Source organism: Nelumbo nucifera, chromosome 5 (genome assembly GCF_055504915.1).
Source record: "Nelumbo nucifera cultivar China Antique chromosome 5, China Antique-T2T, whole genome shotgun sequence".
NCBI classification, from domain to species: domain Eukaryota; kingdom Viridiplantae; phylum Streptophyta; class Magnoliopsida; order Proteales; family Nelumbonaceae; genus Nelumbo; species Nelumbo nucifera.
The window spans coordinates 36400714-36428439 of record NC_142653.1 but is presented as its reverse complement, the minus strand read 5'-3'; the positions used below and the strand labels follow the sequence as shown (position 1 = coordinate 36428439).

Below are 27726 nucleotides of genomic sequence, written 5' to 3'. Positions count from 1 at the left end.
TCAACAACTGTGTGATTTAAAAATAAATAAAAATGGTTTTTCGGTTTTTGTATCTACGTTCCTTCTATCAATTTCTCTACCTATCGTTCTCCCCCAATCTCTCTCATTCTCTTTCTCGGTCAATCTCTCATTCTCTTGTAATTTTTGTCGTTCTCCCTCAATTTCTCCCACACTCATTCTCTTGTTCTTTTTTTTTTTAATATTTTTACACATTTATATGGTATTAATCAAATCGTATAAATGAACATGAGACCAACTTGGTATAGTTCAAAATTCATTATACCAATTTGATAAAAGTTCATAAGAAACTATTGGCTATGAAATTTACACCAATTTGATAGAAATTTATAACTTAATTGTACAAGTGGTTGGTCCCTTTAGTTCTTTTATATGGTCTGATTAATATAAAAATAGTTTGTAAGAAAAATAAAAAAAATGAGAGAGGTAGCGAGAGAAAGACTGAGGGAAAATGAGATATTAACTGTGAGGGAGAGTGAGAAATTGTTTCGGGTATATACCAAAGTTGAGAGAGTGAGACATTGAGAGATGACTACGAGAGTGAGAGATAAGGGAGGGAGATTGAGAGACAGAGGGAGCGAGAGAGAAATTGAAAACCTATTTTCGATATAGGCTTCTTTTTGTGTCCAACATGGATTAAGAGTCCCATGTTGTCAACAACCACATAAGCCTCTGATGACAAGGCGGGGGTTTTCTTATAATCTGAAATGTAGAGTCGATTGTCAGACTTTTGTTGGTTTCTGGACCAACCTACAACCTAATTTTAAGTGTATAACCGACTTTAACTATAATTTTCCCTTTAAATTTTTTATTTCTTTTACATTATATAAATATATTTTTTACTTATCACACTTAATTTTTGTTTGTTTATGATATCATTTGACCCAAACTACTAACCCACCGCCCAAAAAGAAAAATAGTTTGATTTCTAGATTGACATTAAATTTTGTATTACATTTCCATCATTGAAATTTTTTTTCTTATGTATAATATTTATTTTTGTTCAATATAATGAATGCATAATATTATAGATGTACCCAATATTTTATTTTTTATAAATATATAACATTAGATATGTGCCCAAAAATTTCTCTATCTTTTCTTTTTTATTTTTTGTGATTCTTTGTATTTTTTATTTTAAAAAAAATTATTATTTGACTATGACATCATTTCATTTCTAGGTATATTTTAAGTTTGGTATTCCATTTTCATCATTAATAAAAATACTTCTTACAATTCATACTTATTTATTTTAAAATTTTTATTATTTAATTATGGAATTATTTATTAATGCATTTGACCCCAAATGATCGAATTGATTGCCCACCACCAAGAGGGAAGAAAATGTTTTTGTTTTCAAATTATTTATTTTTATACTATTAAAATTAATATTGTAGATTTAATTACAATATTTTAATGATGAGAAAAATATATCTTAAATATTGGATTTAATGAGAGAGAATAGGAAAATATTTTTATTTTCAATTGGTTTTAAATTTTACATTCAATTTCCATCATTAATAAGAACATTTCTTATTTATCATACTTATTATTGTTTAATATGTATGTTAAAAATGTTTCCATTTTTTTAATTTTTATTTTATCTATTTTTTGAATTTTATTATTTAGTCGTGGCAACATGGATTAACCCATTTGACCCCAAATGGTTTAATTTACCACTGCCTAGATAAAAACTCTATTTTTCTAGGTAGATTTTAAAAGTATAAGATTTTATGTTATTGGAATTATTAATTTATTAAGTATGAATTTAATTAATAGAATTTAATGATGAGAAGAAACAAAAATAACTTAAATATAAGATTCATTGAACATGAATGCAAGTTAATAAATTAAATATAGGATTTATTGAGAGGGAATTGAATATCATAAAATTACCTCTTTTCAGCTCATTTAATATCAATAACTGATTATCCTATTTGCCCTCACTTTTTATCAATAAATTTAAGTGTAGAGGGGTAAATTTTATCCTAAAAAAATTCCAAAAATATCCTTGAGGCCATTCGTGCTTTTTAAAATAGTATAGATTTTGTACTAGTACAAATAAAAATTGTGTATTGGTAATAAACATAACCTTCCTATTTTGCTCAACCTGATGAATCCATTTGTACTTTATCCTCATTCTAGCCCTTGAATGGTGGGTTTTCATTACCATAATAAAGCTATCTGATTATTGTTGTTGATTAAAAATGTTGTTTTAATTGCAACTGTTTATTTTTCTATTTCTTTTCTAGTTCAATCTTTTATCCACTATTTATTTCATGACTCTCTCTGGTGGACTAGCCTTTGTAGTTTTTGTGGTTTGAACTTTAGGCTCCATTTGGAAGAAGTACAAATACAAACCGGTTCAAGGTAAATTTGCACTCTAGTTCACTTTTGCTTGTGTTTGACAACATTACATTTATGTATTGACAAATGATAGACCACTGCATATTTATATTGATAATAAGATGTAAAAGTATATTAATAAAAAAGAAGTAAATTTGCATTCAAGTGGGCTTTTGATAAAAAGAAAACTATTTGCTTTATTGAAATTCATGTTTGCATCCATTACAGCTAAAAGTCTGTTTGGTAAGAAGGTAAATTTGTCAGTGCAAAACTAATCCAACTTTGCAATTTATATGAACCATTTTACACTTTACATATTTGCATTCACACTTATTTACGTTTCCAAACGTAGCCTTTGTTTTATTTTGTATGAATTTGTACTGTAAACTTAGCCTTAATCTAAGGTTTTGCGCTTTACATATTTGTATTTGTACTCCTTCTAAACTGAGCCTTAAATGTGTGTTTTGTGTTGTTTTTCCTTTATAGTCGACAAGATTGTGGTCGGTAAAGAATTCTGTCCTACCAAGTTGTCCAGAATTCCTCAAAAGTTATTTTCATAACTTCATCCGAGCAACTGAATCACGGTGTACAGGACTAGTGGTTGGTTTTGTCCAACGCCAACCACAATTTTTCTGTTGCCTTTGTGGGTAAAGGTATTAAAGCTTTGCAGATAAAATTAGCGCTACTCAGGTAGGTGATCAGGGAGCTTAAAAGCCTTATCATGTTGGTTTTCCGTCCAGGTGAGGTAAGTCTCTACACCGGAGGGATCTTATACATGTCAATGCGGAGGGTTCTGGGCACCCAAACCCCAGATGCTACCAAAGAGTAAGTTTAAGCTGTGGCAACTATAACATTGTAAATAAATCATTTATCCACTCAATACACACTTTTGTTCAGATCATATCAAACAATACATTATACATGAATATTATCAAAGTTACACTTTTAAGAAATGCAAATATATAGCCATCTGCATGTATCATTGACTTCACTTGACTGCACTAGCATAGATTCGGGCTCTTTCTTGTCTAAGCTTCTCAAGCTCTGATCGAGCATGTGAATCTTCTCCATTTTTTCCTGCTAACTGTTGTTGCAAACTTGATATTTTCCTGTCCATGCTTCTTATCTTTGTGGAAGACAATACAAAAAAGGCAAAAAAAGATGACATTTTCAGCCACCACAAACACATTATATGAGAGAGAGAGAGAGAGAGAGAGAGAGACCTTTCTATGAGGCCACCGGAGCATTCCGTTTTTCCGGCATATCTTCTTAAGAACAGTGGGGCATATTGACAATTCTTTAGCAGCAACTTCTATGGGCAGGTGGAAATAGCCTGTCAAATCTCTCAGTTGCAACTTCCCTGTTCTCTCCCTCTGTGTCAGCCAAAACATGAAAAGCAGAAGAAAAAGAAAAAAAGATGAGCAAATAAAAATCAATGACTTAGTAACACATTGATCGCATGATATGGTTCGCCAAAAATAAATGATTGCATCACTAGTTGGATCAGATTGTACATACAAGATTATACTTCTTGGTCCTACTGAATGATCTATGCTGTTTTTAAGCTGAACTAATCCATGCCACCTAATTGATTATGAAAACTGAAATTTCCTTTTTTTAAGAAGCAAAACACATGAAAAGAGCAGCAAATATGACCTGTAAAGCGAGGCTGCTTCGAGTGGGTCTAGTGCCACTGCTTTCTGCATTTGAATTGATCATTTCACTCACCTCTGTAATAAAAACAAAAAGAGAAGGCAAATGGGTCAGTCTGTTTAAACTTGGGAACTTAACATCCCACCTGATAGTTAAAAGATCAACTAATCTAAAGTGCATGGTGACCAATACTTGTGCTATAGGACAGCAGTGAGTTGGTGTTCCAAGGCTACTAAAATAACTCCCTGGAAGCAAATAACAAAGACAGAAGGATGGCCAAAAACCTGATTCATTTTGACAAGGTTGAGTAAGTTCATCAAGGCTAGCTTCCTCATCCCAATTCTGTCCAGCAGATAAAGCATCATAGAAATCTGACAATGGATCTTGCAACATGACAAACCCTGCCTCTCTTCTTTCTTTGCAATACTGCATTAAGAACTGCTTCACGCTCTCCATTGTTTGTTTGCTGAAACTGTGTACCATGAGGAGAAAGTATGTCATCAAAGGCATCGTTGTTTTGGGTGTTCATACAACAGAGACATTTTGACAATTATTACTGTTACTATTGGTTAAAATGTTATTATACTCAAATTATTCCTCTCACAAACTTGATGTGCTATTAGAACATTCCTTCAGAATTTTATTTATCATGTGGGATGGAGCCATAGAGAGGTGAGTATGCAAACCATAAAACCAATGGCTTGAGCTTGATATATAGACCTTGGTGTTTACTTATTTCATAGATAAAGTGGTGAAGGTTTATGAGAAAGATGAGTAAGTAGTAACATAAGTTCTTTCTGGAGCCTTGAAACAGAATGAAAACTATAAAATCCTCACTCAGTCATATGATACTGTGTGTTTGGTGCAACCCCATCTTGGATCTCTAGAATAGCATGGCAAATTACACCAACTCTGCCATGAATCTCAAGCCTGGTAGCTTCAGTGCCTACAAAATAAACAAGTAAAAGAAAAATGAAAGTGTGTTATATATGAAGGACATGATTCTAATTGGAAGGGTGACTCTGTTATGCTTTTTTCATAGAAAATTCGGTCCAGTTTGGATTGATTGATCCAACATGGACATACCATTTGTGTGGCGGATGTCTCTAATCACTTGACAACAACTGCAACTGAGTGGAACCCAAGGCTGAGGCCGTATTGAAACGGGAATTGTATTCTCATAACCAGTCCCCAAGAATTCAGAAAGTTTGTCCTCTGGTTTAATTGGTTCCAGGTTGAAGTCCATAGGATCCACAAGAAGATCACTGTTGTCACCCGCAATACCTGGGTAATCAGGATTCCCCCATACTAATTCACCATCTAATGGATCCAAAGGTCCTGCACTCTCATTTGTTGATTCAGCAATTGACACAGAGTTGGGTTCGACTTGTTGTAGTTGCAGTAGTTGGTCGATATCAGGATTCGAACTGAAGTAATCCAACAACCAAAGAAGATCATCTTCCGGAGATGGGCACTGAACTTGGCCCTCAAATGGAACTAATGATTTGATTTCCTCCATGGACATGGCGAACTTAATCAGTGATCTCTGCAATCAAGTCAAGTCATTGGGGATTCTGCTTCTGATCAGAGATTGTCCTGCAATCCCAAGCACCGACGGGTGCTTGAGAAGGCAGTCCAAGGATCTGCGATGCATCCAAAGTCTCACAGCCATGAAATAAAAGAATGAAGGCGGGAGGTAGTTGCTAGCCGTTGCAGCATGGCGGTTCCAAAAAAGCAGTATTTTTGAAAACCGACCCGGATTTCGAACTCTGAATTACTACATTCTGTTTCTGTGTTTGTGGTTGTACTAACCCTACCACGTGGGTTCCATCTATTTTTGTTGTAGTAGACGTGGGCAGGAGATCCGAACTCATCTAAGGGGTCCAATTTACAGAAAATCATTGCGATTTTATAATCACAGCCATCTGATTCAAGCCAAGTAATAGTGCAAGTGGGACCTACACTTTGGTCTGTTTGGATTGGGCTATTCCCAGAAATCCCCAATTGAATCTGGATATGGGCCTGGGCTTAAAGGCCTTTGGGCCTAACTCCTGAGATGTTATATGTTACAATTTACAACGTGCTGGCTTTCGATGTACAACTACAGGTCTACAGTCTACAAACTGCAAAGGATAAACCCGGGTATTTCCTCGCTCTGCTCTCAGAGAGAGAGAGAGAGAGAGGAGTGAAGCGGAGGAGGGAAACAGAGTCGTAAGAAGAAGATGCTTTCCCTCAAAATTTCAAAGCAAACTGCTTTACCTGAATTCCCGAAACCCTTCTATCCTACAAAAGCTTTAGTGAGGAAGTCAACTGTTTCATCACGTCCACTTCGCAGACGTGTTTCCAGAATACATTTAGGGTTTAAGAATCAATTAACACTTCTGACTAAAGGAAATAAGCTCCGGAATGGAGTTTGTAGAGCTTCAGCTTCGAGGTCAGAGTCGTCCGCTATAGTTTCGGAAGATGCAGAAGAAGACATTGAGTCCTCTCGTCTCTTTGAGGTCTGCAAACTTAGTAGTTTCTATCGAATTTTTTATTTTCCATTTATTAATTTGAAAAAAAAATGGATGGGTTGGCTGGATTTTAGTTGCATTTTCAGTCTTGCTTGATTTTCCCCCTTTCTGATCTTCACGGTTGGATAATTCTATTCATTATATGCTTAGTACTTTCAAATATTAAACAGAACGGAGTGGCGAAATAGGATTCATGTAGCTGATCCTATATAGTTGGGATAAGGCTTGGGTGATGATGGTGATGCAGATTCATCAGATTTCATGAATATACTGATTCTTACTTGGTGTTCAATATATATCTGTATCAGAGATAAATTCTGTACATCTTTTTAGAAGGTTAATTAGAATGGTTGAGTATTAAAGTTTGCCCGGTTTAATCTTATGGAAAACTTATAGTATTTGATTAATGTGTTCATCATCCAGTAGCGTCACTTAATGAACTCCAACTTTTATTGTTTACAAATGGATATCATGAATGTGTTTTACCAAGAGATTTTTTTTTTCAGGGAAAACATAAACCTACTTATCTTTTCTTTCTGGAAATTCTAAGTAATTTAGTCTCAATAAGAGAGCTCTGATGTTTCTTTTTTAAAGATGGAGGTGACTGTGGAAGAGGATTGTAAAACAGTAATCTCTTGGATGAAAGGGAGGATACTCCATGGTGCTACAGATCTTTTGTGAGATAGGCACTAGACCTTGGCAGATCTTTGAATTTCTTCAAATGTGTGCCCAGGTCTGCAAATTTATTAGCTGATTCTTTAGCAAAGCCTGGGGCTGCAAGGGAGTGTTTGGAGTGGGGTTTTCCAGGGCCGGGAACTAATTTGTTACTTTGCTTATTTTGTTTATTAGCATTGGTGTTACAGCCATTCCCATGGTTTTGTACTACTATCCAGTTTTTTTTGGTAGTTAGGCCTTACAATGAATGGAACTCATGCTGTTATTTATCAAAAAAAAAGTTTGATTTCTTTTAGAATGTTGGTTTTGTCATATTATAATCCCCAAGTAGTTTGGTGCATGTTGTGTAGGTACAATCTCTTTAACTTATCCAAGAAAGAGAAAAGTTGAGCATTTTCTTACTGTCTTGAATTCTGTGTACATGGGTTTTCAGAAATTGAAGGATGCAGAGAGGGAACGGATAAATAAGTTGGAACAGCTGGAGAATAAGGCAAATATGCAACTAGAGAGGCAGCTTGTTATGGCTTCATGTTGGAGCAGAGCATTGTTAACTATGCGCGGGAAGTTGAAAGGAACAGAGTGGGATCCTGAGAATTCACACAGGATTGACTATAGTGAGTTTTGGAGACTTCTTAACTCAAATAACGTCCAGTTTATGGAGTATTCCAATTATGGTCAGACAATATCTGGTAAGTACTTTATTCAAAAACTTCAGTGCTTAGTTCTGTATCTACTGTATCTATATTTTTTATTTCTATTGCTTTCTAGTTCACCATTTTGCATATATTCACCAATTGAAATGTTGTGCTACAAGTAAAGTATGTATAGGTTACCCTTCTACGGGTTCAGGTTCTTGTGGAAGTATCTTAAGCTCATCTACAGAAAATATTGACAGTCTTAATGGCTTAATGGGAGATTTATGTGTATACATTGTGTTACTTTTTTTGTACATTTATAACCATATTATAACATGAGTAACAGTTACAAGTCAAAAGAAAAAGGGACAGCTCTTGCAAGTTGAGGATATGATCTGTTTTGGAAACTAAATAAAAGGTCCATAAGGCAACCTCATACAAGCACATTTTTGATTCATAATAAAACTCTGAAGATAGTTGAGGACATGGCTGGTATTTTTCCAAGTTAGGCTAAGGTGGTGTTTGGTAAATCTGAAATCTGAAATCTGAAAAGTTAAAAAAGATATTAAAAGTTTCTGAAATCTGAAAAGAGACAGTTGTTTTTTGACTTTTTAGAGGCTCTGAATAAAGAAGGTTGTTTGTGTTGGATCAAACCTTCAACATCTGAAATTCACTAATTTTACTATCTTACCCCTAAATTAGACTATTCGGTAATTCTGAGTTCAACTTGTACTACTTCATAAAAATAATTTATTTCATTCAAAATAATATTGAAAAATAAGAATAAATTATAAAAAAAATTATTAAAATAAGAAAAATAGCGGACGGCGAGAGTTGCAACGGCGTCCGTGGATGGTGGAGGCGGCACTTGCTTAAGACACTTGTTGCCGCTGGTTTGCCGGAGTCGCTTGCAGAAGGAGTCCATGGACGGCGAGAGTTGCAGTGGTGTCCGTGGACGGCGGAGGAGTTGTAGCGGCGAGAGTTGCAGTGGAGGAGTCACTTGCTTAAGACACTTGCCGCCACTGGTTTTCCGGAGTCATTTGCAAGCGGCGTCCATGGACGGCGAGGGAGTTGCAGTGACAAGAGTTGCAGCAGAGGAGTCACTTGCTTAAGACATGTCGCTGCTGGTTCGCCGGAGTCACTTGCGGAGAGAGAGAGGGAGGGAGGGAGAGAGAAGATGAACGGTGAGAGGGAGAAACACAAGCATGTTTTTAAGGGTATTTTGGACTTTTGGCCAGGTCTGAAATGCATCTGAACGTGTGCAGCGCCTGGTTTGCCGGAGGAGGCACTTGCTTAAGACACTTTCTGCTGCTGGTTTGCCGGAGTCACTTGCAGAAGGAATCTGTGGATGGCGAGAGTTGCAGTGACATCCGTGGACGGCAGAGGAGTTGCAGTGGAGGAGTCACTTGCTTAAGACACTTGCCACAACTGGTTTGCCGGAGTCACTTGTGAGCGGTGTCCATGGACGGCAAAGGAGTTGCAACGGTGAGAATTGCAGCAAAGGAGTCACTTGCTGCTGCTGGTTCGCTGGAGTCACTTGCAGCAGAGGATTCGCCTCCGCTGGTTCGCTGGAGAGGGAGGGAGGAGTCACTTGCTGCCGCTGGTTCGCCGCTGCATCAAGTGGATAAGATGAACTGGGAGAAACACAAGCATGTTTTAAGGGTATTTTGGACTTTTGGCTAGGTCAGAAATGCATCTGAACGCGTTCAGCGCCTGGCCCAAGTCTTATTATTTCAGCTCTGAAAATAATTTTCAGACTTCAGAAAAGCAACATTTTCAGACTTCAGAGGTCTGAAAAGTGTTATCAAATGTCACCTAAGGTGTTGGAGAAGTGGTAGAGACATAGTTTTTATCGATGTTCATAAGCGGCCTTGAGGGGATCAGATCTTCTGCCTCTGTATTTGATTGGAACAATCTGTTGCTTGTAATACTGAAATTTGCTTTTTGCTTGTATATGAATCCTATTTAATTTCACTCTAAAATGATAGTTGAGGACATGACTGGTATTTTTCCAAGTTAGGCTAAGGTGTTGAAGAAGTGGTAGAAACATAGCTTTTATTGATGTTCACAAGCGACCTTGAGGGGATCGGATCTTCTGCCTCTGTATTTGATTGGAACAATCTGTTGCTTGTAATACTGAAATTTTCCTTATGCTTGTACATGAATCCTATTTAATTCCACTCTAAAAAGGGCCATATCCATTGTTGACTTGTGACTGCTCATAACATTTCTGACTAGCTCCACCATTTCTTTTCTGGTCTACCCAGGCTCTTCTAGATGCTTTCAACTTATGTCGTATCACTTCTTCTTAACAATGTAGTTGGTGGTCAGGTCTTCTATGCACATTCCTACCTACTTGTCCTTATTTATCTCCTGGATTCCCATAAATGGTCTCATTTCTAATGTTACTGTTGTGTGTTTTACCACCAATTTATCATGATATTCACATCTCATTGATGCTTATTTTTGAACATCATGTTTATTAACTACTAAAAGCTTTGCTACATATGATATTTTTGGCCTTATTTATTTTTTTTTTTGGGAAAGGTAACTATTTCATTAAGAACAAAAAAGGGAGTACAGTTTTGGCCTTATTAGAAAATGTTTTTTGCCTGATTGGTACTTTCCAGTTATTCAACACTCTAGGTGCAACTTTCCATTTTGTTCACCCTTCTCTAATTCTATGGGTGACATACTCCTCAGTCTTTCCCTCACTATGAATTGTTAACAAAAGATGTTACATTGAGGTATCTCATCTCCAATCCAAGATATAAATTTGAACATTTTTTGACCAAGATATGAAATTTTGTTTCACTCATAAAAAAATTAAGTGGAAAGCGGGCTTATAAAAGAACCAGATTAGTTCGTTTGATGAGGGCCAAAGAGTGACCTCATGGTGGCAAGTTATTATTAAACGATTATGGATGTTTGAGTTGTGGTTATCGGTATTGAAATCCACCTGGGGCTAGCCGTGAACTTAACAAGGTCTGAGCTCTCCTTTCTTCATATCGGAATGCTAGTAATGATTAATCTCCTCATCCTCTTTAAATTTAGTCTTAATGACAATCTTAAACGAATATGGGTTGTGAATTTTGGGTGGGATTCAAGTGAGAACATTTATGGTGTGATTGTATGGAAGGGGATTATGAAATACTATTCTTTGTTGCTTTCTTACTTAAGACAAGTTGAAGAAGAGAGGTTTTCATTTGACAAACAGATGCATGCTTTGGTTTTTTACAGGAAGAAAATATCTTTCATTTTCTGGTGAATTACAGTTTTGCAATAAGAATTTTGAGTTATTTCTTTCAACTACTCAGAATGGATGGGTCAAAGGAGATCTGTGGCCAAGGTTTAATGGAGACATCAAAGCTAAAATTTTATGGAGCTGTATCCCTTTCGCTGTATGTTGGGAAGTGTGGAAAGAAAGAAATAGAAGAATGTTTGAAGGGAAGATGGAGAGCAAGGCTAGACACAGTCATTGGGGCAAAGCTTATGGATTGGATGTTAATTCTTCCAGAATTTGAAGGCTTTCAAAGAGAAGATTTTGGCTCGGACTTCTGGCACTCAATGAATTATAGCTAATATATTAAGTTTAACAGAATTGGTTGATTTTCTCTTACTTTTTGTATTTCTGGTCTGGATTGGTGACATCTTGTTACCGGATCTTTTAATGTTCTTTATCTTCAATAATTTTTTCTTTATATATCCTCCAGAAAAATTGGAATAAAGATACTAGTTAACGGTACATAGGTTTTCACCTATATATGGAGCTCTGTTGATTCCCTGAAGGAACCACTCTAATCTTTTACTCGAAGTTTTCATCAACTTTTTTTTTTTTTTGTAAGATAAAATAAATTTTATTAGAAACCAGCAAGCTTATACTTATAGTACAACAGCTCTCTAGTCTCAAAGAGAACAGCCAAGAGACCAGAACAGATTACAAGCTCCAAAGGGAGTGGGATCTTAACAACTCAGACACATTCTGATTTTTGAAATCAGATTTAACAGAAACCCAAGTATCAGTCTGCTAACAGCAGAACATATTACATCTTCTGGGCTCTTCTCTTTGTTACAAAAAATTCTACCGTTCCTTTCAGTCCAGATAGACCAGAGTACAGCTGCAGGTACACACTTTCACACAATCTTTCCTTTTTTCTTCAGATCTTGGACATTCCAGCAGCACATTAAGTCTTCGATTGAGCTCAGCATAACCCAACTAACCCCAGCTGCATTTGAGAAAATGATCCCACACCTTAGAAGTAGAAGTACAGTGTAAGCCCAAATGGTCAATCGTTTCAGGGACCCAGATTTGTTCTAGTAAGGCACTTATTCAGAGACATAGCCACACCTGAAAGTTCACTTTTGAAGGGGGGGGGGGTAGGATCCCAAACTTGCTTGCAGGGGAAATCTGATGAATCTGACCTATTCAATTTTAAAGCCAAAGATCTCACTGAGAACCACCCATTAACATACCACTTCCAACACCACTCATCCTCCTTGTTGATGTCGATTTCTTGCCTCTGTAACAAGTTCAGCAAATTCAACACTTCCCCAATTTCCCAATCAAATAAATTCCTTCTGAACTGAGGAGCCCAGATTATGATTTCTTGCCTCTGTAACAAGTTCAGAAAATTTGAAACTTCCCCAATTTCCCAAACAAATAAATTCCTTCTGAACTGAGGAGCCCAGACTAAAGAATTTTCAGACCAAACATTAAGAATCAACCACAGAAACATCTTGGCCAGAAGCACATTGGAAGAGGATAGGGAAATTCATCAATTGATTTTTCTTCCTTAAGGTTTAATTCATCATCATTATTTCATATAATGGATACATATCTTTTTTATTTTTTATTTAAGGACTTCTGTTAAGTGGTCTTAATTGAGGAACTTATGAAAGGTATTCTTCATTCTGAAGAAACAATAAGCATGTTTGTTTCTATTTTTATTTTCTTTGTGATGTGGATACTTCAAAGTAGGCTGTTTTTTATTGCCATTGTCATACAAGAGGTCAAAAGTCCAAATATATAAGTGATTCTAATACATATTAATAGCTATGTTGTTCAAAATTTATGAATCAGTGGCTTTTTATGCTCATTTCCTGGACAAGTTATATCTGAAGATTACATCCTCTTTTTTTCTGCAGTGATTTTACCATACTACAAAGATGGAAAAGTGGAAGAGTTGGAAGGAAGTTCCAAGAGAGAAATAGTTTTCCGGCGTCATGTGGTTGATAGGATGCCAATTGATTGTTGGAATGATGTTTGGCAGAAGTTGCACCAGCAACTTGTAAATGTTGATGTTATTAACGTGGACACTGTACCTGCAGAAGTGTACTCAACCATTGCAACTGCTGTTATATGGTCTATGCGTTTTGCTCTTTCTATTGCATTATATCTATGGATTGATAATATGATGAGACCTATTTATGCAAAGTTGATACCTTGTGATTTGGGAACTCCCACCAAAAAAGCAAAGCAGCCCCTCAGGCGTCGTGCACTTGGATCTTTAGGCAAGAGTCGGTAAGTGTACAGTAATTTCTTGATGACTTGGTTGTTGGTTATCCTTTTCCATTCCATTTCCTGTTGAAGATAGGTGGTGGTGACATTGTTCTGGATGTTGAATTTCTTTTCTTGTACATGAATAATTAAATAACAATCAAATATGAGTCAAGAATTGATGTTATCATATCAGCGCTAGTGCATCAAATTCAGTTATGTTCATGCAGTTATTTCTGCTTGGGTTTGATAGTTCTTAGGTGACCTCCTATGAAACTTCTTTAACCTTTATCCTTAGCTTCAATTTCTAAGGAAGAAATAATTCCATAGCAGGCGATTTATTTAGTGGGATGTTGTTAAGTTCTTCAATTGGTCAAGCCTGGAATGTGAATGGGCTAGCTGCACTGCTAGAAGTAGAATTTAAAATATCCTAACAAGCATTGCAAAGTACTTTTAAATTCTTAGTAACTGTACTAATTTTGATGGTTGTACTTCCAGCTTATAGCGGGGTGGTCAAATGCAGAGATGCATTTAGAGTGCTAGGTGATTGGAGAACGGAGAATACCAATCAGGTTAAAAGGAAAATTTTATCAAACAGCTGTATGGTCGGTAATGTTGTATTGCTGTACAGAGCAAAGTTTGCAGCCAAGAAAAAAATTGCAGTTAAGAAGTAACTTGTGTAAAAAATGAGTGTAGTGGAGGTATCAGATATTGAGATCAATAGTGGAAAAACTGGAAAAGAATAGGGGTAGAAATCACCAATCTGTGGGAATCTAGGAGTTAGCATGATAAGTGATAAAATGAGGGAAACCATAATAAGATTGTTTTGGAATGTAAATAGAACACCACCTACTGCACCAGTAAGAAGAAGTGGTCTGATGAACAAGATCTAGAAGAGGTAGGGGAAGGCTGAAAGGGACATGAGTTGAAATAGTGAGACTTGATTTGAGAGCTTGAAATTTAACAATGGATATGGCCCTTGGTGGCTATAGTGCCGATATCAGGGTACTGACATAGAAACAGATTAGGGAAAGAGGGATACGTTTCTCCATTTCCTATGATCCTGTACATGGTTAACAATACCTTATCACATTTAATATGCTTATGTCTAGGAATGGCAATGGGGCAGGGATCATATTCCCCGTCCCTGACCCCGATTCTGAAATTAACCCCCATCCCCGTCCCTGACGGGGATGGGTTCCCTACAGGACCCGAATCCCCGAAATGTTTTTAGATAACAATATTTTTTTTGAAAAATAAATTTATTTAAAATACATAAAAAATTTTAAAATTTAAATTATAAATAATGTTTTAAATATATTTTGATATATATGTAATATAAATAATACAATAGTATATTTAATATAAGTTCCCTACAGGACCCGAATCCCCGAAATGTTTTTAGATAACAATATTTTTTTTGAAAAATAAATTTATTTAAAATACATAAAAAATTTTAGAATTTAAATTATAAATAATGTTTTAAATATATTTTGATATATATGTAATATAAATAATACAATAGTATATTTAATATAAATAACATTTAATATATATATATATATATATATATATATATATATATACTATGGGCTTAAAGAGGGCATATATGATATATATATATATATATATATATACTATGGGCTTAAAGAGGGCATATATGTCCTTTAATCTCATTTTAGAAACTGCCCACTTATAACTGTCCAGAAACTATTCACTTATAACTATCCAGAAACTGCCCACTTATAACTGTCCAGAAACTGCCCACTTATAACTGTTCAAAAACTGTCTATGAATTATAAATAGTTTTTTCTTAGAGATACTGCCATGTGCAAATGCACATACATGTTTACTAGTGTATATATATATATATATATATATATATATATATATATATATATATATATATATATATATATATAAAATCGGGGTCGGGGACCTCAATCCCCATCCCCGGCCCCATTGGGTCTTTGTCAGGGATGGGAAAAATTGCCATCCTTATATATATATATATATATATATATTAAAGGAAGGTCTTTAGGCAACAGTCCCCACCTTCAGACACGTGGCATTGTAAAATTTCAATAGATAGAATCTTAGGAGTTAAACTCTCACTCTTAAAAAAGTCTATCCACTCACAAAAAAAGTGATAACTCCACTCTCTTAAAATTCACACGGGTAGCATCCTAATCCCTAAAAAGTGGCGACTTCAAATGTTATGGTAGTAACTAAATTTTATTCAAACAAACATTTCAAAAGTAACGATTAAACAAACAATTTAACTTAAAAATATTCAAAATATTAAATGGATAAACATTAAAATAAATGAAATTCATAAAAACGACTAAATAATTAATACAAATGGTGTGAGTTTTATTCTTTTAGATGAAATAATTTATTAATTGCGAATTAGATTTAACTTTTTTTGGAAGTGTAACCTAATTTAGCTTTTAAAAATAAATTTATCAAATAAATAGTAAATACCAATTAAAGTGGGCTACTGCTTACAAATAAGACCTCATTTAATCTCTTAAATCATATTAAAAACAGCATAAATTAATAGTGGTTTTCAAACAAAGCAGGTCGTAATAGATTGTCAATTACAAAGATGTAAGACCCATGTTAATTTTTCTAATTTAAATTTTTATAGTTAAATAGTAAATTTCAAATTAAATAATACTGTAGTTACCCCTTATTATGGGGTCATTCTCTAGATAAAACATGGTAAGTCTCTTAAATCAAATAAAAAGCCTAACCTAAATGTCTAATATAAATAATTTAAAAAATTGAAATAATTCAGATTAATGGTCCCGTACTTAGTATGGGGGTCATTCCCAGTATGTTATAAAATTTAATTGAGTTTCTAACATTACAGGAGTTTTACAGCTTGATTTGTTAAAGCATACCGTTTTACATATTTCATAGTGGTAATGCTATAAAGTAGACAAGTGTCCACATATCCATGTCATACCAGGTACATACAACATTTGACAGTGGTAAACTAGGCATATCCAGGTACTATAGCTTGGTGGAATGGAATATTGAACATGAAGTTTTGTAGCTGGCCCTATATGGTTGGGTAAATGCTCTGTTGAGTTGAGTTTTGTTGTCTCTAGTTAATGGGTTCTTCCACTATTCTTTTATGTCAGACATTATTTAGGCATTTATTTTTGTTACACTATAACTGTAGCTTAATCATATTTGGTAATAAGTTTCTTTTTGATCAGTAACTTGGGAGTTTTATTGATGATATAAAAAGCAGCAGAAATGTACAATGATGTAATACATTTTCCAGAACAGCATTGATGAAGCTAGCCCCTTGCTACTTCCCCAAATAACCCTGGCATTCTTAGAATGTTACATGATTATTCTAAAGGATATCCCCCAATCCACCAGAACTCATCCTGCAGTCACCCAGCTAAGATTCTTGCTTCCCTTATTGGTGTCTGAAGTTCCGTGGTCCCATCTCCTTATCTCTCAGCCAGCCTATAACAGTTCTGGAAATTTCACATGAGCAGCATTTTCTAAACAGGATTCTTGTAGCTGACCCCATATAATTGGGATAAGGCTTGGATGATGATGTGAACAGCATTTGCTAAACATTCTATACACCCACATACTATTATCACAAATTATTTACATTAGAATTCATGGTTTAAAATCTTGATATATTTGGTGAATATTTCCTGAAACATTAATGTAGAATTTTTGTTTATAGGTGGCACACAATTGTTGGGCATAGAGTGATATACTGTAAAGTTCTTGTCTGGCTTCTGGATATTTTCCAGCCCCTAAGAATGGCGTTCATAGGGATTCCTTTGAGTTTTGGTCAACACTCAGTATTACATGGTTGAAAACTGTTGATATTAAATCTAGTATTGATGACTAAACATAGTTGTCAAGGCGATGCCTAGGCGACAAGGTGCCCTTTGAGGCTCGCCTCGCCCAATCGCCTAACAGTTTTCTACTTCCTACTGTAAAATACTTTTTTATTCATTCTTTTTTGAGATTATAATTATAAAATAGACATTATTAAACTAAAACAATCATTTTGTGTGTTTATATACTAATTTCTTTTTATTATTTTCTTATTTATTAGGGTTTAATCAACACAAACATTGCTAAATGCTGTATTGAACCCTCAAAGATTTAAAAACCTGAACCAATAAGTAAGGAAGAACTAAAAATTTTATCTAATCAGCACATTTTCCTCTTCCATATATTCTTCTTCTTCTTCTTTTACTACTACTACTACTACTACCAATACTTTTTATTTTCTTCTTTTCCTATAACAAAAATATAAAGGGTTCAGCCCCTATATTTTTTGAATTTTATTTTCCTTCTTCCTTTTCTTCTCATGAATATGCTGATTTTCTATACTTTAATATGAAATTTATACTTTTCTTATGAAAACCATGAATAATTATTAAAGAAATATGGTTATGGTACCTAGGGAACTACCCTAGGATCTATTTTTTAACATAAAAAAAATTCATCGCCTAGGTGACGCCTAGGTGCCCGCCTAGGCGACTAGGCGCCCCCCAGTTGCCTAGCCTCGCCTTGGCGCCTTGAAAACTATGTGACTAAAGTGTTACATGGTTGAAGCTGTTGATATTAAATCTAGACTATCTAGTATCGATGACTAAAAAGGAAAAAAAAAAAAAGAAAAGTAGTTGTTGTTAAGACCCTAGCATTGCAGATGCCATCAAAGTCTCCATCACAGTCAGTGTTGGCTAATTACTCCTTTCTCCAAATTTACTGACCTATCTTTAAAGTAATGGTTTCTATTAATTTTTCTTTTAGGGGCTGGGGTTGGGGGGGTTCTGTTGTTCTATAACACCAAAATCATGTTCTGTATTCCCATAACTTGCCATACATTTCAAGTTCTGAGCATTGGGAGCCACCCAGTCAGATGGGTCTGTAGTAGATTAGCTGGACTAAAAATCAGCAGGCATTGTCGATTGTAACCATATACTCTTATAGATTTAATTAGATGGTGGAGAAAGGCTTCTCTAAAAGTTAAGATAAGCTTTATAAATAATGTCCAAATGAAATGGTTAAAGATTATTTAATTATGCTTATTTATTTTTTTCAAAATAGTAAGGTAAATAATTGTTAAAGGTTGTACACAAGCTGTATGCAATAGAAGGGCAATAACAATGCCACCCACGACACTCAGACAAACAAAAGGTGTCAAGTTACGGAGTCCTTACCCATCATCACTCCTCAGGTCCAGTGTCCCCAAACCTAAGAGCTATCTTTTGAGAATCAGGATTACCATTGGATGGATCCCAATTAGATAAGCGAGTGTACCAAAATTTAGTATTTTGAATAACTTTAACCATGCAACTCCAGAGGTTTCTAAGTAAATGAATTGCATAATATAAATCCTAAAGTAACAGAATTGCATATTTGAGAAACTAGAGAATATTATATATATATATATATCCCTGTTAACCCCTTTATTGTTTTTTTTTTTTCTGAAAAGATAATGTAATTTTATTGAACAAGATTGATGATAGTACAACATGTTTCCTGAAGGTTGCTCCCAGTGCAGGAGCCACAACCCACAGACTAAAGATACATAAAATACACCACAGATTTTTATTATGCCATAGTGAACCTAAGGAGTGGAAAGAGCACTCTTTTGATGCCAAGGTCCAGGAACCTATTTTTCCAACAGACAAAGCCATAAGCTCATCATCCTTCCAATTTATGTTGTTGAAGGCCTGCCTATTCCTTTCCAAGGTTTAAAGTACCAAAAACACAAGGTGTTATAAAAAAAAGACAAATTTAAGAGACATATCGAGATACGCTTTGGATATGGACGAAAAATCAAGATACACATAAATATGCTAAGAAACTCAAATAAATCCTAAATAAATATATTAATAACAATAATTACAAGTTTTATATGATTGTAAATATGTTATTTCAATGTAAAAAAACCATAATTTAATAATTTATATAAAGTTCTAAATATTGGGACACAATTAATAATGGTTGCAAAATGATGGGAATCACTAAAATGTGAAAAAAACAAAGAAAAAACTAAAATGTGTATGTATATACATTAATTTTAAAATAATCAATACAATTTGTCTCTATTTATTAATATATAAATTTTAATAATTAATTCTAACATCCATTTATTAATATATGTTTTAATAATTAATTCTAACATTTATTGAGAAGCATCCACTAAGAAAAAGAGACAATTTGCTTAAAAATAAAAAAATGCATATAACCATAGCAAACAATTGGGTGTGGCCTAGTGGTGAACTTATGGTCATTAATACCTAATGACCAAGTTTCAAATCTTACTATTGTTAACTTTCATAGTTTTTATACTAACAAAAGAAGTTAATGAAAGAGAGAATCATTAATTAACAACTTTTTTCTTTGATAAATTCATTAATTAACAAAATTAATGAGAGAAAATTCCACTTAAGCGCTAAAATTCAAATTCAAATTTAAAATTATGCCTTAAATTATAGGAGTAGTTAACTAATTAATGAGAGAGAAACTACACTTAAATATAGGAGTGATTAATGAAATTAATGAGAGAGAATTTGGCCTTAAATATAGTTTAACGAGAGAAGGGGACCCAAAACGAATTTAGTGTATTGGGGCTGTATCAGACTGTTTCGGGCCCGTATTGGCTGATACAGTCCTGAAACAGTCCGATACAGGCCCGTATCTGTTCAATACATACGAAAAGGAATGAAACAGATGATTTCTACACATTTCATGTATTGGACATGTGCTGGAATGACACGTATCATCTGATACGGCCCAATATGTTGTGAAATTTTGAACCTTGTTCCTTTCTGACCATAAGGTCCATACAGTTGTTGCAGGAGCCATCTCCCAAATCAACTTACCTTTGGCACTCAGATGGTCAGACCCTGGAGAGGTCAGGCTAACAACAACTCACGCAGGGACCTAAGCATAGCCCACTTCAGGTTTGCAGCTGTCACATAATGCAGCCAAAGGCCATTTTCTTCCTGGCAGTAAACAAAAAGATGACCAACCCTCTCCATATCCTGCCCACTAAAACCACAAAAATAGTCCTGCAACTGCAAGCCTCTCCTGAGCAGATTGCCCTTAGCTAGGCACTTCCCAAGAGAAGTAGACCACAGCAGAAAACCAACCTTAGATGAAACCAGCCACATCCAAATCAACTTTCTGGGAAAAATTGTGCTTCTTGGGGTTCTTAGGTTCCTTTCAATAGATCTCACTTAGAAACTCCCACTACTTTCCCATTTCTAGGCTCCAACTCACTTCACTGCAGATGCCTCTATGTTCTCAGTCCCCTTGCAAGCCACTACAGCCCCTCATAGCAAGCTTCTTGACTTCCCTCAAGGTGTGTCTATGCTGCTATGTTCCACTATAATCCTTCTTTAGCCACCTAACTACTGTTTCTGAGTCTCCTTTGACCACTGTATTCTGCATGTTATCTCTTGCCAATCTTCAATCCTTGGAGGACTGCTAGCAGTTCTGCCCTTGTGGAATCACCCTCTTCTATGGGGCCTGAGTAGATTGCAGTAATGGAGCCTGAACTGCCTCTAAACATTCCTCCTATTTCCAATGACCCTGGGTTTCCAATTATGGTGGGCTGACAAGTTTGAGAATGTGGGTTAGAGTATGAGAGTGGTCACTTTGTCAAATGCTGAAGGTTAGATCTGTATCCAGTCTACCTCTCCCACTGGATAGCTGGGGCTAACATTGGGTAATGGCTCTTTATCAAAGTTTAACATGGGTTTTGATTACCAGACTCCAGAGTGCTATTCCAGGTTTTATGGGCTGCTTTGACTAAGACCTCAAATATCTTTAGTGTTGAAATGTATATTATGTTCATCTCTAGTTGCATGGTATTCCTTTATAAATTCTCTTGTAACATTAAGTTTGGAAACTTTCTACATGGATATTCTTAATGGTGTGACATATTTGTTTCTCTTAGCCTTTGAGGCTTGTCACAACTGTAGATTGACCATGTTTTATGGGTTTAATGTTTGTGGTTCCTTATACATGCCTTAACCTTTGTTGGTTTTCATTGGCATGGTAAGTCTAAGATTGTTTAACCCTTTGCATATTCCATATTCTATTTTGTACTTTCGTGGAATTTGAACTATATTTTTCCTAAGCTGTGAACAGTTTGCTCGCATATTTAATTTTTCTATATATGGTGCATGCCTCTGGGTACTCCATGTTGGATATTTTTGCAAGTCTAACTGTTGTAAAAAGCAATTTCGGCAAGTCAGTCTAACTTTTGTCCTATATCTTTATTTCTTACCATCTGAGCAGGGCCAAATTCATATCAGCAGAGGAAACCACTGGTGTCACGTTTGATGATTTTGCTGGACAGGAATACATAAAAAGGGAATTACAGGAGATTGTGCGAATATTAAAGAATGATGAAGAGTTTCAAAACAAAGGCATCTATTGCCCAAAAGGTGTTCTTCTCCATGGGCCTCCTGGGACTGGTAAAACACTGCTGGCTAAAGCTATTGCTGGAGAATCAGGACTTCCTTTCTTTGCAGCTAGTGGCACTGATTTTGTAGAGGTGAGAACAGATTTTCATGTAATGATGGGTTCTATAATGATGAGATGAGTGAGGGAGGATAAGCACACAGAGAAGTAATGTCCTGTATGAAGAAGCAAGGAAGTATAGTGGTGCCTCTATGTACAGATAAGAATCTGGTATAAACTGCCTTCATGGGTTTGCCCTTACAATATCATCTAAGGAGATGTAAGACCTATAGATGATTTTTATTTATAGTACATTGCAAGTATTAATGCCCCCAAATAGCTTCCCAAATAAAGAAGGAAATCCTAGGCAGGACATAGGAGTGCTACAATCTTTTCTTTGGGAAAGACCCATAAACAATCTTTTCTTTGGCAAGGTTCCATAAAATAAAAATTGCTTCTTTGGGAAAGCACTTTCATTCAGATTAGCTGCAAATGGTGTGGACAAAGGGGTTGGCTGTTAAAAAATGGGAGGGAAGGTGACCAAATTGGTTGTCTGGTAAAGCAGGGGAGATAAAAATGTCCTTGAGGTGTAAAAGGAGGGAACTGATCTCCTCTGGCTTGGATCCATGAAGGTCTCTATGAAAGTTCAGATTCCAGGCTCATACAAATCAAGGGATAAAAGGTGGAGTCTAGGGTATAAAATGCTTATCTTGTTAATACTCCACCAAGAGTTGGACCAAAATTTAAGTAGATTCTGATTTCTGATGCTGTATTGAATATGTGGAATGGAATGAAGTTCAAATTTCGATGATAACCTTTCCAGACACACCAAATAAAAAACTACAATTGTCTTGGCACATTGGTGCTCCAATAGAACTATCTTCTCATCATTCCCCTCTTGTTGAGCTGTAAGCTATTGAATTGATAGATCGGAACCCATCCAAACAAGGGGTTGCTTGCATTAAAGCTTCAAACTTTCTGATATGATAAATAGGTTTCCAATTAAGGTTCAAAATTTCATTATGTATTGGCCGATATGTATTGCCCCCCACCCCCAACCAAAAAACTAAAAAAAAAGTTAAGAAGCCCAAGGTTCAAAATCCTGATACACCCCTTCCACCATATTGGGGCATATCGAAATTTTGAACTTTGCTTCCAATACCTTTTCACTTTCTCTCTTTCTGACCCAGTCAATGTCAATCTGGGAGTCTCCTTTTAATGATGAGTCCCTTGTAGCCCTGATAGCTGGAGTAAGGAAACCACACCATCTGATTGATCATCTCCATTCCTCCCCCCCCCCCCCCAAAAAAAAAAAAAAAGAAAAGAAAAGAAAAAAGAAAAGACAAAGGACTAGGTTTACTCAATGAATATCCATCAAAACTGAGTTTCATGGCATTTATGGCCGTATTTATCAAAATAAAACCTCATCTTTATTTGAGTTTTGACTGCAATTTCTTTCTGTATTCTTTGCCCTTATATATTGCCTTAAAGCCATTGGATTTTTTAGTCAAACTTATTTACTTTTGCAGATGTTTGTGGGTGTTGCAGCAGCTCGTGTCAAAGATCTTTTTGCTAGTGCAAGATCATTTGCACCATCTATTATTTTTATTGATGAGATTGATGCAATTGGTAGCAAACGAGGAGGTCCTGATATTGGTGGGGTAAGATGGGACAGTTTTTTTCCCATTCTTATTGTCTGTAATGGTGCCATTCCCTTTGTAGTTTGTAGAAAAGAAAGAGGAGGTTTTAAATGCCTTTAGTTTGTTTTATATAGGGGTGTCAATTTGACTGGATTTGGTCCAATCTGATCCAGTCCAATGTGAGTTCATTACAAATGGCCCAGGTCCAATCCAATCGAATAAATATATTGGACCATTTTGGACCGGTCCAATTCAATGTCTGGACCATCCAATCTGTTCAAATTTGTTTTAATTTAGATTGGTTTTAACCCAAACTCGGTCCATTGATACCTATATTCTTATCTTATATCGATGGACCAGATATTGGCTTAATTCAGCTCAGTCCAATATAAATTTATTATGGAAAGACCAGGTCCAATCCAATCTAATAAATATTTTGGACTGGATTGGTCCAATTCAATGTCTTGTTGGTCCGTCCAATCTATCCAAATTGATTTTCGACTGGACGGGGTCCAATCCAAAACCGGTCCATTGACACTCTTAGTTTTATATATGTAAGGAGGCTTCTCATGAAAGAATTTTCTATAACAACAACAGTCTCTATAATCTGACAAAAAATGTGACAAGCCCATTTGTTCTTCTAGTGAGCAAGATGAGATTTCCAACTTACTATGCCCTCTCTCTCTTTCTCTCTCACGCACACAGACACACAAACATTTAAAATACCCATTCACCCCCATCTACTCTATTTGAAGTTTTTCATTCTGCAGAAGCAAAAAATAGGATTGAATATAATGCAAATTGGATCTGTTTAAAAGAAACTATTTCCACCGATGCCAGGTTGGGCTTTATACTTGTAGTCTCCTACTCACCACAAAATCAAACCTTAAATAGTATAATAATGTTATACTGCATGACACCAATAGTTTTTCTTTTTTGATCAGTAACAACATGAACAGCCATAGTTATGAGTCCAGGACTTGTTCTTATGAAACAAACTAGTTGTACATTCTCTCCTTTGAATCTCTGACAACTAAGGCAGCATACATGTAATTTTTGATTGTAGGGTGGTGCTGAAAGGGAGCAGGGGCTGCTTCAGATACTAACTGAAATGGATGGGTTTAAAGTTTCAACATCACAGGTATTCTTTGAATTTTTCTGTTAAGTGGGGAAGATATTTTGAAATTTTATTGTTAAAGTTGAACTTGTCAGGTACTAGTTATAGGTGCAACAAATAGATTGGATATTCTTGATCCTGCTCTTTTGAGGAAAGGCCGTTTTGACAAGATTATTAGGGTTGGTTTGCCATCTAAGGATGGAAGATTGGCCATATTAAAGGTATGAATATGATGTATTGAAGTTTTATCCATTTGACAAAATTTGAACTTTCAGTTGTGATTTTTTTTATTAAGATTGTTATTATGTGCCCATGACAGGTGCATGCTAGGAATAAATTCTTTCGCTCTGAAGAGGAAAAAGAGACTCTCCTCCAGGAAATAGCAGAGCTTACAGTAGATTTTACTGGAGCAGAACTGCAAAACATATTGTAATTGTTAACTAATCCTTCAATTAAACTATATACCAGAATAAGTAGTCTTGACATTTTTTAATTGTATGGCAGGAACGAAGCTGGAATTTTGACTGCCAGAAAGGATTTAGATTACATTGGAAGGGAGGAACTTTTAGAGGCTTTGAAGAGGGTATGTTCTCTGTTGCTTTTTCTGTGAACATGGACATTGACTGATATTCTTTATTTAAGTTTAGCTCTTCTCATACTTGTTTCTCATGTTTCCTGACATATTCTTTTCAGCAAAAAGGCACATTTGAAACAGGCCAAGAAGATAGCACTGAAGTTCCAGAAGAATTAAAGCTGAGGTTGGCATACCGAGAGGCAGCTGTGGCTGTTCTTGCATGTTACTATCCAGATCCTTACCGCCCTTTCATAGAGGTGAATGGAGTAATGTTTCATCTGTACGAATTTTTATTTCTATTCTTAGCCTTGAGTTTTATTTTTGTCTTTAATTTTGGTTTTCACTCCAAATTATAGTCATATAGGAGGTAAGCTCAAGTATTAGTTTTATCTATTACAGACAGATATTCATTCCATCCGTAGACAACCAAATATGTGCTATGCTGAAACTTCAGGAAGGGTTTTCTCAAGGAGATCAGATTACGTAAATGCTATTGTGCGTGCATGTGCACGTAAGTCAACAAGTGCTTTAGTATTTCATCTTATGGAAAAATTTTCAGTTAATCATTTTACTATTATCTATGTATGAAATTATTGTCATAGGTATAAGCTTGGCATTTTTTCCATGGTTACAAATGTATATATAATTTGAATACAAGACAATCTTGGTCCTAGCCCTTTTATTAGTGAATCAGTTCAAATATATTGGAAATTCAAATGCTAAAAGCCCAGTACTAGTCTAATTGGGTGAATTTTGTTGTGTGATAAATTCTTCCATTTTTTTCACCAACAGTACTACATTCTTTTTCACATCTAATAAAATTGATTATCTATGATCTATGTGATGATGTGAATTTTGGACCAGAAATTAATCTTAAATGTGCAAAATGTGCAAAATAGTGACCAGAAATTAATCTTAAATGTGCAATATACCTTTATGTACTAATTCATTTTTAATGTGTATCCTTTCTTTATTGAACAGTGTTTTTAATTCTTTATTTGTTAGTGACTAGTGAAATATACTTTTTTGTTATATCATTTATTTGTGATTCAGTAATGCTGAAACATCCCCTGTTTTTAATACTCTCTTATGGTTTACTAATAGCTTCTGTCTTCAGCTAGAGTAATTGAGGAGGAGATGTTTGGGGTTGATAACTTGTGTTGGATTTCTGCAACGGCTACATCAGAAGCTTCAAGGCGTGCAGAATTTTTGATTCTGCAGACAGGGATGACAGCACTTGGGAAAGGATTTTATAGGAACCAAAGTGATCTTGTACCAAATGTAGGTTGTTGGTATTTGGAGCCCAACAGTTTAATTAAACTATACTTCATATTTGCAGGCAGGTCTGTTTTCAACTGATATATTGCTAACTTAGGTTCCTTGGCTGATTATTTGCAGCTTGCACCCAAAGTGGAAGCACTCCGAGATGAGTACATGCGTTTTGCTGTGGAAAAATGTGCGTCTGTGCTGAGGGAATACCATTCAGCTGTGGAGACAATCACAGGTCCCTTTCTATCTCTTTGTTATTATTTTTATTTTTTTGATCAGCAACTCAAGAAAATTTTATTAAGATTAAGGAACAAAAATGTACAAGAAGTTGTTAGGTCAAAGACCCTTTATAACAAAGATCCCCCCACACATTTTAACATTGAGCCCAAAACAAATGCTGTCTATGAGTTCCTTACTTAGCCAAACCATCTGCCAATCCATTTGCAGACTTCCTAACCCATTTTACATGGATTTGCACATTTCTTGAGATCATCTTGTATCTTCTGAAATCATTTCTGAATTTCCATATAATCCCTTCTCCTTTTTTCAACCGGCCAAAAACTACTTATGAGTCCCCTTCAAGAATCAACTTAGTAATTCCCATATCCTTGGCTTTTTGCACCCCAAGAATAGCAGCCAGAAGTTCAGCTCTAACTGAGTCACCTTGGTCAATAGGACCGAATACAAGCCACATATATTCCCATTCTCATCTCTAAACACTCCACCAATACAGGAAGGCCCAGGATTGCCAAAGCTACTTCCATCAAGTTCAGCTTCATCCACCCACAACTTGGGGGGCTCCAGGTCTCCAAGACCTTTTGTTTCCTAGAAGAGGAGAGGGCAATCGACCTCCAGTTCCGGAAGATATCATCCATTGAGAAGTCTGAGAAAGCTTTCAGAGTTTTCACCCAATGTGCAGCTCTTACTGTAACAATCTCCACTAGTGCCTTCTTATTTCTTTCTCTCTCTTCAAAGATTCTTAGGTTCCTTTCCTCCCAAACTGACCACACCACCGCTGCCCTTGCACACTTCCAAAGGACTTTGCCTCTTCTCATCTTGCTCCTCAGAGGAGATGGACTAAAGAGACCTTCCAAGCTACCAGGGGACTCGACCTGCAAGCAAAATGAGAGAAAAACCATTCCCAAATACAACAAGCAAAGGGACATGAAATTAAAAAATGGAAAGCATTTTCATTGTTCACCTTACACAAGATGCACCAATTAGGAGACAAGCCCCAATTCAGCCTTTTCTTTTTGTAGCATACTGCATGTGTTGATGCACCATGATAAACTTCCCAACAAATGGCACTGACTTTCA

At 35.6% G+C, this 27726-nt stretch overlaps 2 protein-coding genes across 5 annotated transcripts in view; one reads left to right on the top strand and one right to left on the bottom strand.

Moving 5' to 3' along the window:
- Nucleotides 1–3193: 3193 nt before the first annotated feature.
- On the bottom strand, nt 3194–5669 carry LOC104606795 (uncharacterized). The gene is made up of 6 exons (XM_010272164.2): nt 5104–5669; nt 4855–4963; nt 4302–4489; nt 4021–4094; nt 3588–3737; nt 3194–3490 (listed from the first exon to the last, which is right to left on the bottom strand). Exons 1-6 carry the CDS (start codon nt 5540–5542, stop codon nt 3353–3355), a joined length of 1098 nt encoding a protein of 365 aa, XP_010270466.2. The 5' UTR covers nt 5543–5669; the 3' UTR covers nt 3194–3352.
- Nucleotides 5670–6112: 443 nt separating this feature from the next.
- Nucleotides 6113–27726, top strand: part of EMB3144 (AAA-type ATPase family protein) — a 34107-nt gene continuing 12493 nt past the window's right edge. For 2 of the 4 annotated variants that reach the window (XM_010272132.2, XM_088888532.1), the window contains exons 1-13: nt 6115–6518; nt 7639–7894; nt 12986–13361; nt 21645–21903; nt 23339–23470; nt 24516–24590; nt 24662–24787; nt 24886–24995; nt 25071–25149; nt 25260–25397; nt 25540–25651; nt 26258–26421; nt 26539–26644. In XM_010272132.2, the coding sequence (XP_010270434.1) occupies nt 6240–6518; nt 7639–7894; nt 12986–13361; nt 21645–21903; nt 23339–23470; nt 24516–24590; nt 24662–24787; nt 24886–24995; nt 25071–25149; nt 25260–25397; nt 25540–25651; nt 26258–26421; nt 26539–26644 (2212 nt within the window). In that variant the 5' untranslated portion in view covers nt 6115–6239. Of the gene's footprint in view, nt 6519–7555; nt 7895–12985; nt 13362–21644; nt 21904–23338; nt 23471–24515; nt 24591–24661; nt 24788–24885; nt 24996–25070; nt 25150–25259; nt 25398–25539; nt 25652–26257; nt 26422–26538; nt 26645–27726 lie in introns of all 4 variants that reach the window. The other 2 variants (XM_010272131.2, XM_088888533.1) reach the window with 2 other exon arrangements.